This window comes from Schistocerca piceifrons, chromosome 2, assembly GCF_021461385.2.
Source record: "Schistocerca piceifrons isolate TAMUIC-IGC-003096 chromosome 2, iqSchPice1.1, whole genome shotgun sequence".
Taxonomy (NCBI): Eukaryota; Metazoa; Arthropoda; class Insecta; order Orthoptera; family Acrididae; genus Schistocerca; species Schistocerca piceifrons.
In genome coordinates this window covers 249,987,661-250,002,580 of record NC_060139.1, presented here as the reverse complement: position 1 = coordinate 250,002,580, position 14,920 = coordinate 249,987,661, and the positions used below count along the sequence as shown (strand labels likewise).

Here is a 14,920-nt window from a genome sequence, read left to right as displayed (position 1 = left end):
TTTTCCAGGCTGGTCTAGTTTCAGTGGCACTCAGGGAACAAGTCAAAGATGAATTAGATCACCTCACAGAATGTGGCATTGTTTGACCTATTGTATCAAGTGAATGGTCTACCCCCTTAGTTACAGTAAATAAACTGTTGGGCTGGTTATATGTCTGCAGCAATTTTAAGGTTTCTGTGAACACACAATCTATAATGGATACATACCTGATACCGCACCCAGATGAACTCTTTGCATAGTTATAATGTGGTCAGCATTTCTCAAAAATTGACTTTTCAGGTGCCTGTTTACAACTCCCTTTAGATACAGAGTCACAACATATGTTAGTTGACATTACCCCATTTGGACTGTACCAATACTTGCACTTGCCTTTTGGAGTCACCAGTGCTGCCACTATTTTTCAACATTTTTTGGAACAATTTATAGCATCATCTGCACCAGGTTGTAAAACTATTTGAAATACATTACAGTTTGCAGTGCCTCCGCTGAGGAGCATTTACACAATCTCTGTAGTTTTTTTCTGTCCTCCAAGCAGCCGGGTTGAAGTGTATTTAGAAAATGGGCAACAACAAACACACAGTCATGACATGTGTTACTATGCAAAGGGACTCAGTTTCGCTATTTGCTGGCCTGTGAAACCACATTTTCAACCCTTAAGACCATGTAGCAGTCTGTACCCTGCTTAGTGATGTATCAATCATGCTTCCACTTGGTCCTTGTGATGGACACTTCACAGTACAGGTTGAGGGTGGTACGGGCTCATAGATATCCCAAAAGCTCCAAGCAGCCTATTACTTTTGCCTCACACACACTGAATCCTGCTCAAACTAGGTACTCTCAGATAGAGAAGGAAGCATTGGCCATTGTATACGCTGTGCAGAAATTCCATATTTTCCTCTATGGTACCAAATTCCACCAGGTCACCGATCACAAACCATTGGTTTCCTTATTCAGTCCTTTTGCATCATTACCAGATAAAGTGGCACATCACACCCAACATTGGGCTCTTTTCCTTTCGCATTACAACTCCAAGATTCATTTTCACCCTATGAATCAACTCACAAATGCTGATACTTTGTCCCACCTGCTGGCCAGTCTGGACCCACGATTTGATCAGGAGGAACTGTTGAGTTTCCACATTGATGCCACCACACAGCAGACAGATGATGGCTCAGTGCACCATGATCAGCATTGCTTCAAATGGACAGTTGGGCACCCCATGATGTCACACCATTCCCTCTGAGCCTGCCCATGTCAGGCATCATATCACCTACTGCTGCTGGTTCCCGACTCCTGCGCAGGCAGGGGCATCCATTCTTGGTTGGCAAACCAGCAGTTCCTCTATTGCTTCTGACACTGTTGTCAGAAATTCTGTCACCTGTTCCTGAGCAACTGCTGATATCAGTATCATCAGCACTGCGAACACAGTCACTGGAGCCAATGCCAGAGGCTGACACAGAAACTGCCCCGGTGTTGCCATTTTTGCCGTATGGTTTGTCATGGGAAGGTGGGCACAGAATGTTTCCCTGCCTGAAGCACTTCAGACTGTATGCTCCCACTGCAGCATGCCATTTTAGCCAGAGCCCAGTGAACAAGGAGGACAGCAGGACCTCTCAAGAATGCATTAACTCCCTAAGAGATGAGTAATACAGTGACACGCCCACTTACTTTAAAAAATGGTTCAAATGGCTCTGAGCACTATGGGACTCAACTGCTGTGGTCATAAGTCCCCTAGAACTTAGAACTACTTAAACCTAACTAACCTAAGGACAGCACACAACACCCAGCCATCATGAGGCAGAGAAAATCCCTGACCCCACCGGGAATCGAACCCGGGAACCCGGGCGTGGGAAGCGAGAACGCTACCGCATGACCACGAGATGCGGGCCCACTTACTTTAAAGAGACCACATGTGCAACAGTGCTATGTCATCCACAGAGGATGCCTCAGACTTCTTTGTGTGAGATTGCCATCAGAGCCCACCATGGGCCCCAGTCTATTTGAGGCTATTCAAGATTTGCTCGGCCTTAGTTCTGTATGCGTATTGCTACAGCTCCTCATATATGTAACTGGTTCCTGCTCAATGTTGTACCATAAATTATTTATTTTCTGCCCAATTCTGTTCAGTACCTCCTCATTAGTTACACGATCTACCCCTTTAATCTTCAGCAATCTTCTACAGAGCCAAATTTCAAAACCTTATTCTCAATTCTGTCCTTGTCTGAAATGTTTGTCATCCACTTTTCCTTTTTTTACAAAGCTACACTCCTGGCAAATATCTTCAGAAATGACTTCCTAACATTTATATTTATATTCAGTGTTAATAAAGTCCTAATTTTTTTAAATACTTTCCTTGCTACAGCCAGTCTGCATTTTACGTCCTCTCTACACCATCCATCATCAGTTATTTTACTGACCAAATTGCAAAACTCATCTATTACTTTTTGTGCCTCAGTTCCTTATCTAACTCCCTCAGCATTGCCTGATGTAATGTGACTACATTCCATTATCCTTGTTTTACTTTACTGATTGTCATCTTGTAACTTCTTCCCAAGACACTATTCATTCCACTTAACTGCACTTACAAGCCCTTAGCTGTCTCTGATGTCATCAGGGAATCCGTCTCTCAATTTTTCTTCAGTTTCTTTTACTGTTTGCACAATGTATGGATTGAATAACATCAGGGATAGACTACTACTATGCATTACTACCTCCTCAATTGCTACTTCCCTTTTATGTCCTTTGACTCCTGTAATTACAGTCTGGTTTCTGCACAAGCTGTGTATTACCTTTCTTTCAGGATTTTATCCCTGTTTCCCTCAGAATTTCAAAGTATGTTTCCCAGTCAACCTTGTCAAAAGCTCTAAGTCTATGAATGTATAAACATAGGTTTGCACTTCTTTAACCTGCCTTCTAAGGGAAGTTGTTGGGTGTATTGTCTTACAAGTTCCTGCAGGTCTCCATACCCCAAACTGATCTTCTCCAAGATTGGTTTCTAGAATTTTTCCATTCTTCTGTAAATAATTTGGGGCAGTACTTTGCAAATATGACTTATTAAACTGATGAGTTGGTAATGTTCACTTCTGTCATCATCTGCTTCCTTTGGAATTGGAATTATTACTTTATTCTTAAAATCTGAGAATATTTCATCTGTATTATATATCTTGCGCACCAGGTGGAATAGTTTTGTGATGGATGCTTTTCGTAAGGATCTCAATAATTCTGAGGGAATATCATTAATTCCAGGGGCCTTGTTTCAACTTAGATCTTTCATTACTCCACCAAATTCTTCTTGCAGCATTAAATCTCCAGTATCATATTCAGTTACTTTCTTTCCTCTCTATTACACATCTCCCATGACCTTACTTTTGTCCTCTGGCAATTCCTGATGAGCCATTTTGCATTTCCTATCAGTCTCAATTGTTATGCATTTATGGTCCCTTTCACCTGCTTCATTTGGTTAATTTTCATATTTTCTCCTTTCATCAATTAGATGCAATATCTTCTGTGGTGTCCAACAATTTTGACTATGTGTGGTCTTTTTACCCATTTGATTCTCTGCTGCCTTTCAGTATTTCATCTCTCAAAGCTACACATTCATACTCTACTGTATTCACTTTGCTCTTTCAGCCGAACATTGCCTAATGCTGCCTATGAAACTCTCAATAGCCTCTGGTCCTTTCTCCTGCACCAAACCAAATGAATTCCAAAAGTGCATCATGAGATGAATAATTCAGAATTCACAATTAAACCAAGTGTTACCCATGATTAAATTACATTCTGTGCAAAAGTCTACCAGGCAGGTTCCTCTTTCATTCCTTTCCCCCAGTCCAGATTATCCTACTATTTTTCTTTTCCTTCCTTTTCCTATTATTCATTTCCTGTCACCAATCCTGAAGGGCTAAGGGTCATATAAAATTGTACTAGTGTGGTGGATATTGGCTTCATGAGTATCTTAGCTACAATGAAGCTTTTGTTATTGTGTTCATATTAGTTTACCTACATTCTTATTTTCTTCTTCATTATTAGACCTATTCCTGCATTAGAGGCCATCCATAAATTATGTCATACATTAAAAGGGAGGGGGGAGTCAACAAAGTGTGACACTGTGTGATTTGGGGAAGGGAGGGGGGGGGGGGGGGGGGACTAGTCATAAGCTTTGTGGCATTAACTCTATAAATATTTGTTTTGTATTATAACTCAACTTCAACTCTAACAAAAAACTTTAAAACATTGCCAATTCTGTCACTATTATTTACTAAGGTTTAAATTTGTTTGTATCACTTTTTGGCATGCGGCAACTACACAGTGTGATTGTTGTTCACACTTGCTGTACTTACGGTGTTGCATATTGGCTGCCTCCGACATATGACAAAAGTCAATACTGCCATTGAGGCTGCCCATGTTCAATATTTTATATGCTTACTTTTAATCGTATGAAGAAACCAAATGGGACATACAAGAAGATGCTAAAGATATTAGTATGCAACTGAGTGGAAGCCAATTACCCCAAACAGTACCTAAATCAGCGCCTAGTCAGAACGCTACAGGAATAAAATTGTAATATTAGACTCTGGGATTAATGGCATGCTGTTAGCATGCGCTGCGGACATGACGACGGATGTAGCAGCAAAAAGAATGGCAGCATTAAGTAAAGACGTTCAACAGGAAAGAAACATACTGAAGACAAGGATCAGTGCAGTAAAGTGACAGAAAAAAGTTGTGATTCTAAAATTTGTGGAAGTAATTCCCATTTAGCAGCAGCTCTTAAAATTTGAAATACAGTTGGTAGACCTAGAGTAGAAGAAATTCAATCTGGTTTATGTGAAGTCACAAAGAAAATTGCAGTTTTTGGTGGTGCAACTGATGATCAATGTCACACTGAAATTATAAGGTACTGCAAAATGATGGACGACTTACAAGCTAAATATGTACACAAGGCTATACTAGCAGTCGATCAGGGTTATGTTTAAGACTCCTTCCCAAACGTGTCAATACAGCAGGGGGGGGGGGGGGCGGAGAGGGGGGGGGGGGGAATGTGGTAACTGTTCCTCTTAAATTGTGCAAACCAGAATCTACATTTCATGTAAATCATAAATATGGGAAATTCTGTATAATTGCTGTAAGAAACCTTGAATCTTGAGCTTCAATTTTGGGCTCCAGCCAAATATTCTTTTTATCTATGGATGATAAAGCATGCGTGATACTACAGCAGAAAATGCTCAAACATCAATATTAATGCACCTTGACTACTGTGTGAAATTACGAGATCATGATTTCAAGGTCACTGAAGAACTTAAACTTATTCCCTCTGTTTATGCAGGTACTGTAATAAAGAAAGATGGTGAAGGAAAACCTGAAGCTGGAACAGACTGTGGACCTACATTCTTAGTGATTCATAGTGGAAAATGTTCTTCCTCTAATGCAGAGACTCATGCCACAGAAATACAAAGACTTTCTGAATTACAGCTTTGACTGGTAAGTTTAATGACTGAAGGAAGATACAAGGCGAGTTAGACAGAATTTCCATTTTGTGTTTTGAATGGCAGCTAGCCCTAAATGTGGAAAAATGTAAGTCAATGGGAATGATTAGGAAGAAGAAACCTGTAATGTTCAGACACAGTATTACTAGTGTCCTGTTTGACACAGCTAAGTCATTTAAATATCTGGGTGTAATACTGCAAAACAATATGAGATGGAATGAGCATGTGAGAAACCTGGTAGGGAAGGCAAATGGTTGACTTCTGTTTATTGGAAGAATTTTAGGAAAGAGTGATTCACCTTTGAAGGAGACCACATACCTGTATAGCACACCGGTGCAACCTATTCTTGAGTACTGCTTGAATGTTTGGGATCTGTACCAGATCAGATTGAAGCAATTCAGAGGTGAGCTAGTAGATTTGTTACCAGTAGGTTTGAACAACATGTAAGTGTTACCGAGATGCTTCAGGAACTCAAATGGGAATGCCTGGAGGGAAGTGACATCCTTTTTGAGAAACACTGTTGAGAAAATTTAGTGAACTGGCATTTGAAGCCGACAGCTGAACGATTCTACTGCCACCAAAATATGTTGTGTGTAAGGAGCATGAAGAAAATATACAAGAAATTCATGTGGAGGCATATAGACAGTCATTTTTCCCTCGCTCTATTTGTGAGTGAAACAGGAAAGGAAATGACTACGGATGGTACAGGGTACTCTTCACCATGTACTGTACGGTGGTATGTTGAGTATGTATGTGGATGTAGATGTAGGAATCTGTGTGCCACTGTGGGACGAGTGAGTTATAGTTTCAGTAGTACAACATTTTAAAGATTTTGACTTGGATGCTATTTACATTGAAACAAATATTCCAGGAAGACGTGCATTTAATAGAGTGGATCAACCGATGGCACCTCTTAGTTGCGAAATTAGTGGTGTTGTTTTAAAACAAGACAGCTTCAGTTCACACCTTGATTCCAGTAATTCAACTACTGACTTGAAGCTAGAAAAACAGAACTTTGAGAGTGCAGGCATCATGATGGCTATTATTTGGAGCCAATTGGTCATTTGCTACTATCCTGTGGTTGTGAAATGCACTGTGCCAACGGATATCAGACTGGATATCATATAAGCTAGGACATTGAAAAATGATGCTACTTGGTATGCAAATCATGTATGTGAATTACAATATTTTTTACAAAGTGAGTTTGTCACATGTTGCGGTGTGCAACTATCTAGCCTGTGATGATTATTATGAGAGGGATTTTTTACAACCACCTGTTTTGATTAAGCAGACTTCAGACAGATACGTAGCCACAGGAAATGATGACTCTAAAGGTAAATTTGCTGCACTATTACTGCAGCTACCTTTGGATCTCCAAGAGTCATCACATTTGAACCAAATTCTGATTGTGGGCTATTGCTCCAGTGTCAAGGCGCACTTATCTAAATGATTGTGTGGCATCTGTGGCCTATATTTTTCATCAAACAAAAACACTAACCGACACATGGAATCACGTAAGAGCCAGTAAGAGGTTTTCCCCATCATGAAGATTCATCATCAAAGAACTGCAGCTAGATGGGCCAGGGAAGTCCTTTGTTTGATGAACAATGACTGTTCTATATGGCTGGATGAAGACAGTGTGAACACATTGGATGTTCCCAACACTATCCAAATCAAGAAGTAAGTGACTGGTATGCCAATCATAAATAATATAAAGGAATGGGTTCAAAGACCCTGGGGAGGAGCTCCAAAACAATCACGAAAATGTGTGAATTATGTCGATTGCCCCCTTACTCCTAGTTAATTTTATTTAGTCATTTGGCCGGAAGTCCTGTTCTTCATGTCACTACATTTAGTTTAAGCCTATACATTTTCTTTTTAATTATCTGTCCTTTCCTGATTAAGAAATATAGCACTCCATATTGTGACCTGTAGAAGGCTAGTTTTGTTTTTCATGATGAGTATATCCTCTTGAGTAGTCCCCTCCCAGAGATCTGATCTGAATGAGGCTTATTTTACCTTCAGAATATTTTACCAAAAAGGATGCCATCATCATTTAACCATGTAGAAGAGCTGTATTCCCTCGGGAAAAACAACAGCTTGGTTCCAGCCATTCATAATACAACAAGGCCATGTTGTCTGTTGTTTTAAGGTGAGATCAGTCAGTCATCCAGACTATTGCTGTTATGACCATACAGATATACAGACAAAATAGCAACAAAGTAGACAGAAAATTATAACTTGTTTATTCTGGAATGACATTACTTATACGCATCTCACTAAGACATCCAACTGTGGTGAATTAGTTACAGAAGCATAGGAAGACTCCTAAAGGTAGCATGAGGACTGCTGTCTGACATTAGACTATCATGGCTAGTCCCATTGAAGATTCATTGTGAAGCAGTACCACAGTAAAGTGTAGCACAAGGCCTAAGTCTGGACTAAGATGGTTATCCATTAAGCACAAGGAATAAAGTCTAGCTAGTTTAACCACAAGTCTGGTGTCTGTGTCTGCCAAGATGAAAGTTGCTTACCGTATTGGTGATAAGCACAAGTGTACCACAAATGAGGAACTTTGGAGCAGTTGGCGTAAAGCCTGGAGTGTACCCCTATGAGCACTGGCTGAATTATTGCCTTGGTGGCTGTATGCAGTGCGGACTATTTTCAGGCACGTGATCTTCATTGGGGTAAATAGTTCCACACTGTCTGAGCCTCCTGTCATTAAAATAAAAGCCACCTATCGGTGAGGGGAGCATCTGCAGTAGTGGCATTCTGATATTCTGCTGATAATAAACCATTGTTGTTGTTGTTATTGTCCTGCCCTACTTTGTGATGTGACCACCCAGAATTGTTGTGCCCATTTCTCATTGATGTGGCACTCTCAGGCTCATGAGTCAGCAACCCATTGCTTTGCTGTCAGACTGCTCATCAGACTGTAACAATTGAACCTGCATCTACCAAAAAGGCTGCTGCCTCTCTTCAGGGACCACATGTTTGTCTGGTCTCTTCACAGATACTCCCTTCTGTTATTGTTGTTGCACTTGTGCTATATCTGTCAGTATAATTCAGGCACTCAGGCCACCTCACCTTAGCATGGTCCATGACTCATAACTTAATACTTAAGTTATGGAAGCTCATTGTCACAGTTCCAGTATGTAACGAACACTAGTTCACTGCATGCTGACAGACAATGAAACACAAGTATATGTATTACAGTACTATATTCAAAACTGCTGAAGATGGCATTAAGCCTCACCACATGAACTATGAGCTACAAAGAATGAAAACAATAAATAAAAATAATGAGCCCTGTTTTTAAGACATGAATTTGCACTACCAAACTTCTTACAACTACACTTGAAAGCTATTTCACTAAGGGTGTCACTGAAATTGGTTCACTGCACATGAGCAGAAAGTGAATCAAATTATGAGACTGTAATAAAATTGGGTAGCAGCATCCACAACTTTTAATATAGAGATTATCATAGAGTCATTAGCTCTATAAGTATTTTAAGTGTGTTCCATGTGATAAAGCTTATGACTTCAACTAAAATGCTATATTGTTTCAGGGTTGTCTGCACTTCAGTATGTAGATCTAAATTCATCAAGAAATCTGTATATTCTGGGATTTTCTATCTTTTTCCCATTGGTACGTGTACAGAATGCAGAATTACGTTTTTAAAATGTTAAGTTTCATTTAGTGAAGTTAATAGTTATTAATATAGAATGAAATTTTCACTCTGCAGGGGAGTGTGCGTTGATATGATGATTTGGAAGGTAGGAGATGAGGTACTGGCAGAAGTGAGGCTGTGAGGACAGGTGCTTGGGTTGCTGAGATGGTAGAGCACTTGCCCGCGAAAGGCAAAGTTTCTGAGTTTGAGTCTCAGTGTGGTACACAATTTTAATCTGCCAGGAAGTTTCATATTGCCACACACTTCACTGCAGAGTGAAAAGTTCATTCTGGAAACATCCCCCAGGTTGTGGCTAAGCCATGTCTCTGCAGTATCCTTTCTTCCAGGAGTGCTAGTTCTGCAAGGTTTGCAGGAGAGCTTTTGTAAAGCTTGGAAGGTAGGGATGAGGCACTGGCAGAAGTGAGGCTGTGAGGACAGGGCATGAGTCTTGTCTGGGTAGTTCAGATGGTAGAGCACTTGCCCGCAAAAGTCAAAGGTTCTGAGTTCGAGTCTCAGTCCAACACACAGTTTTAATCTGCCAGGAAGTTTTAGTTACTAATATGTTTCTAAAGAACACTGTATTTTGTATGTGTTGCATGTTACAGGTGCTTTCAAAATGGATGGTAAAGCAGACAAATGCTATTCAGACAGGAAGTGAAGTTGCTGACAGCATATTTACAGTGTTATGTAGCACAAGTATTTTGGTTGGTGGATTTGTAGGCTGCTTTCTTGACAACACAATTCCAGGTAAAGCAACAACTGGGAACTATTTATATTGTCTGGCTTTAATCCATTCATTCATGGAACTAATATGATCAATATTTGGTGTTAAATGGCAGGTACACCAGAAGAAAGGGGACTGATTGCTTGGCAAGCTGAAATGAATCTTTCAGCAGAAGGCAGTGATAGTGATGCACCCAGTACATACGATTTCCCAATTGGTATGAGTGTCTTGAGGAGGTAATTTACCAGTTTTCTTAAACATTTTATGAGACTGCTAAGTTCAGACTTTGCACTTCCAGACTTCATATATGACTTATCAGCTTACAAATGATTGAATAGTTTCTCAGTAACAATAGTTAATATCTCACAATCTGGTTTATATTTCTGTAGTGTTTCCAATTTGATTCACAGTCTTTGCTTGGAAGCACATCTACAGATTTTTTTCACTAGTGCAGATAGACAGAAATTCCAGTATGTGTTTCAATCTGTTCTTCGAGAACCTTGAGGAAGCCTCACCACAGTATGTGTTTTCATGTATTATTTTCATCCCAGAATTAATTTTCACTGTGCAGTAGAGTGCACACTGGTAGGAACTTCCTAGCAGATTAAAACTGTGTGCCAGACTGGAACTCAAACATGGGACCTTTTTCTCTTACGAGCAAGTACTCTACCAACTGAGGTATCCAAACACAACTCATGACCTTTCACCAGTACCTCACTCTTATCTTCTAAACTTCCACAAAATAAATCTGTGCGGGTGGTTCATGAATCATGCTTGGATAGCTTAGTCAGTAGAGCACTTTTCTACAAAAGGTAAAGGCCCCAACACTGAGTCACAGTCAGGCACACAGTTTTATTCTTCCAGGAAATCTCACTATCTTAACTGCTCATTTTTGTAAAACATGTTTTCTTTACTTCCATTGTAATAATATGATAACAGACAACAATGAGTGGATCTACATAAAATAAAACAACATTATTATTAGTGTTACATACAGAGACAGTACTGTACCCATCCAAACGTCTTTCAGAAGTGAGCTACATGGTGCAGTGGATTTGAAACCCATCCAGCCATCTAGATTCAGATTTCCTATGATTTTACTAAAGAACTTAAGGCAAATAATAGGTTAGTTCCTTTGAAAATAATACGGCTGATTTCATTTTTCATCCTTCTCTAGTCTGAGATTGTACTCAGTCTCTGACAACTTAATTTTTTATGTAACAATAAATCCTAATCTGCTTTCCTTATTTACTTACTTTCTTTTGGGAAGAATATTATGAAGTGATTCACATGGACAATTGGTAGGAGCAAGCAGAGCATAGGCAGTTCTGTAATTTCCAGAACAAGTGAGGCACTCTTGTTATCATGTTGTATATACTTTTCAAGTAAAATTTTGATTTCATCCAGTTGCTTTCTACCTTTCCTCTTTCATATTTTTATTATTATTTTCTGTTGTACACTGTAATTTTCACCTAAATCTCCTTTGCATATGTTATTATTCCCTATCTTTCTCTTATTTTCTTAACTTCATTCCACTAACCCACTTGAGAATAGTTATTTATGCATGAAAAGTACAGACAAATTTTGTGTAGTTTAGCTCTGTCCTCAAAGCTGCGCATCACACAAATGTGAGCAAGGCTGTTGGTTTAGTACTTAAGGGTCTGATGCAGCAGTCAAACATTAGGTATGATGGAAGGATGAGCTTGAGAGACTTCTCCCCTCCTCCTCCTCCTCCTCCTCCTCCTCTTCTTCTTCTTCTTCTTCTTCTTCTTCTTCTTCCTTGCCTCTTCCCATGTCCCTACATGGTCAGCATTTCTGTATGGGTCTCAGCAATATTAGTGATAGTTGGTGGCTAGATACCCTTCCTGTTACCACAAAGATGTTGAGAGAATAAAAGATTACAGTTCCAGATCAACATATTTAAGGTCATGTGGATATCTGAGATTTAAGGAAATGAATTAATATGCATTCCAAAAGAGGTAAAGTATCAGTAACACAATTCATTTTCTATGGTACTGTAAAACCCTCCAATGTAATAAATATGTACTAATAAAATGGAAATTAGCTATCAGTAAAATACATAGTATATGTCAATAATAATAAACCGCCAGCCAGAGTGGCCATGCGGTTCTAGGCGCTACAGTCTGGAGCTGAGTGACCGCTACAGTTGCAGGTTCGAATCCTGCCTCGGGCATGGATGTGTGTGGTGTCCTTAGGTTAGTTAGGTTTAATTAGTTCTAAGTTCTAGGCGACTGATGACCTCAGAAGTTAAGTCACATAGTGCTCAGAGCCATTTGAACCAATAATAAACCTCTAGGATGGAAGAGAAGAAAACAAATGAAAAAAATATCTTGGAGAAATACTATGCACAAAATTGGCAAGAATAAACTAAAATTTGACTTTTTTTTTAAAAAAGAAAGCAGCTATTGTGGAAAAGCTTAAGGACATCAAAGGGAATATATACCTTGTGTTCAAGCAGGACTAATCAGGAGAATTTAGTGAGAAACAAAAGTTTGTTGCACACCATTTCTTAGCCATACTGTTTTAGCATCCATTGTTGACACAGATATCACAAATGTTTCCAGAAGAATGAATGGTGTCCTGCAAATGATATACTTCAGAAATACCAATTAACTATTGCACTTCACACTATGCCAAACAATAGCAGAAAAATAGGGCACTTTACATTTTGACACACTCATTCAATGCAAGAACATCACATCATTATTACTCTCTTAATACTCTCAATTATTGACAAAATTATTTAATTGGATAGATAAAAAAATCTACTCACCAAATGGCGGCAGAACATACACATAAAAGATGGTTGTAATTGGCAAGCTTTCAGAGCCAGTGGCTCCTTCTTCTTGCAGAATGGCTGAAGGGGAAGGAAGAGGAGTGAAGAGAGGTCTAGGAGGGATGAGAAGGAAAGACTGACTGTTGGGGACTGCATTGTATGAGATATGAAAACCCAGCAGTTTAAAGATGGAAGACGGGGTAATATGCAGACAGAGATTACTGCTTAAACATCATGCATGAGTTAACATGAGTGAAAAGCTAAAAGCATTGTGCATAACAGAGGTGGGAGGGGGGGGGCAGTGAAAAAAATAGATGGGAAAGACAATGAAAGATGTAGAAAACTAAAAGGGAGTGAAGCAAAGAGTAGTTACAGTTAAGAAATGCTGAGATGGAAGAAATTAACGTAAATTGAGGCCAGGTGGGTGGTAGGAGCCAAGGACACATTGTAGTGCTAGTTCCCACCTGCAGAGTTCTGAGAAACCTGGTGTCTGGGGGAAAATCCAGATGGCACATGTGATGATACAGGTGCCAAGGTCAAGAATGTTGTATTGTAGAGAATGCTCTGCAGCAGGATATTGCGAGTTGCTGCTATACACCCTCTGCATATACCCATTAATCCTAATCGATAATTTGGTGGCAGTCATGCCGATGTAGAAGGCTGAACAGTGTTTATGTAACAGCTGGTATATGACATGTGTCATTCTGCAGGTGGCTCTTCCTTTGATAGTGCGTTTTGCCAGTTACAGAGAGCTGTTGTAGTTGGTGGAAAGAGGGTGCATAGGGCAAGTCTTGCAGTGGGGACGATCACAGGGGTAGGAGCCATAGGGTAGGGAGATATGTGCAGAGGGAGCATAGGGTATGACAAGAAAATTGTGGAGATTGGGAGGGTGATGGAAAGCTATTCTAGGTGTGGTGGGAAGAATTTCAGACAGAATGGATCTCATTTCAGGGGATGATTTTAGAAAGTCAAGGCCCTGTCAAAGTAGCTGGTTAACACATTTCAGACCAGGATAATACTGAGTCACCAATGATGTGCTCCGAAGTTGTTTTTTGGAGGGATCAGCAGTACCAGGATTGGATGTGATGGCCCAGAAAATCTGCATTTAACTAGACTGCTGGGATAATTACGTGTAGTAAAGGCTGAGGTGAGAATGGTTGTGCATTGCGATAAAGAGTTTCCAGCCAAACAAAAATGTTTGCCTCAGATGCCAGGGGTATATGGAAGGGAACATTTGACATGGAAAGGATGGCAACTGTCAAAATATAAGTACTGTTTTTTGTTGGTAGGTTTAATATGGACAGACATGTGAAATTTATCTGGGAGAAGGTATTCAGAGATTCCAGGAATTTTAACAGGCCAGCCTCACCATGAGTCCATATGGTAAAGATGTCATCAGTGTATCTAAACCAAACCAGGGGCTGAAGACTTATGGATCCTAGGAAAGCTCCTTCCAAGCAACCCATGAAAAGGTTGGCAAAAGAAGGCCATGGCCATACCCCTGATCTGTTTGTATGTCTGCTCTTATCCCACCTCTGTTACATACAATGCACTTTTCACTCTTATTAACTCATGCATGATGTTTAAGCAGTAATCTCTGTCTGCATATTATCCTTTCTTCCACCTTTAAGCTCTCAGGTTTTCAAATCTCATCTGATGCAGTCCCCAACAATCAGTCCTTCCTTCTCATCCCGTACAGTAAGCCTCCCCTGACTTGCAGTTCTGGATGACTTTCCCGAAATCTACCCCCTTTCCTAGACCTCTCCAGTCCTTTTCCTTCACCACTCTTCCTTCCCCTTCAACCCTTCTGCCTGAAGAAGGAGCCACTGGCTCCAAAAGCTTGCCAATTATGGTTGGTTGGTTTGTGGGGGCTGAAGGGCCCAACTACAAAGGCCATTGGTCCCTTGCGAATTACAACCATATTTTATGTGTGTGTTCTGCTACTGCTTGGTGAGTAGATTTTATTATCTATCCAATTAAATAATTTTCTCTTAATATTTTGCCAGATTTAACTTTAACTGAACTCTTGCATCAGCAACTTTTCTCTAAACTCTTCAGTGTTCTTCCCCCAATCCCCCCTCCTCCCCCCCTTTTCCCATCAAAGTATGAATAATTATTGTTGTTCTCCTTCATTTTGCAATTATTGTTTCTTCCTCTTCTCCTCCTCCTCCATCTCCTCCTCATTTTCTCTACCTGTTCACCTATAATTACTGTTTCTGTTTGTTAAGATCTAATTCCAAATTCC

General features: G+C 40.0%; 1 protein-coding gene across 2 annotated transcripts in view; it reads left to right on the top strand.

The window, feature by feature from the left end:
* The window catches only part of LOC124776583 (solute carrier family 23 member 1), a 219,389-nt gene that overhangs the window by 201,783 nt on the left and 2,686 nt on the right, over positions 1 to 14,920 (top strand). Inside the window, exons 11-13 of one of the 2 annotated variants that reach the window (XM_047251634.1) lie at positions 9,053 to 9,132; positions 9,760 to 9,901; positions 9,994 to 10,114. In XM_047251634.1, the coding sequence (XP_047107590.1) occupies positions 9,053 to 9,132; positions 9,760 to 9,901; positions 9,994 to 10,114 (343 nt within the window). Of the gene's footprint in view, positions 1 to 5,323; positions 5,479 to 9,052; positions 9,133 to 9,759; positions 9,902 to 9,993; positions 10,115 to 14,920 lie in introns of those variants that run through there. The other variant, XM_047251635.1, reaches the window with a different exon arrangement.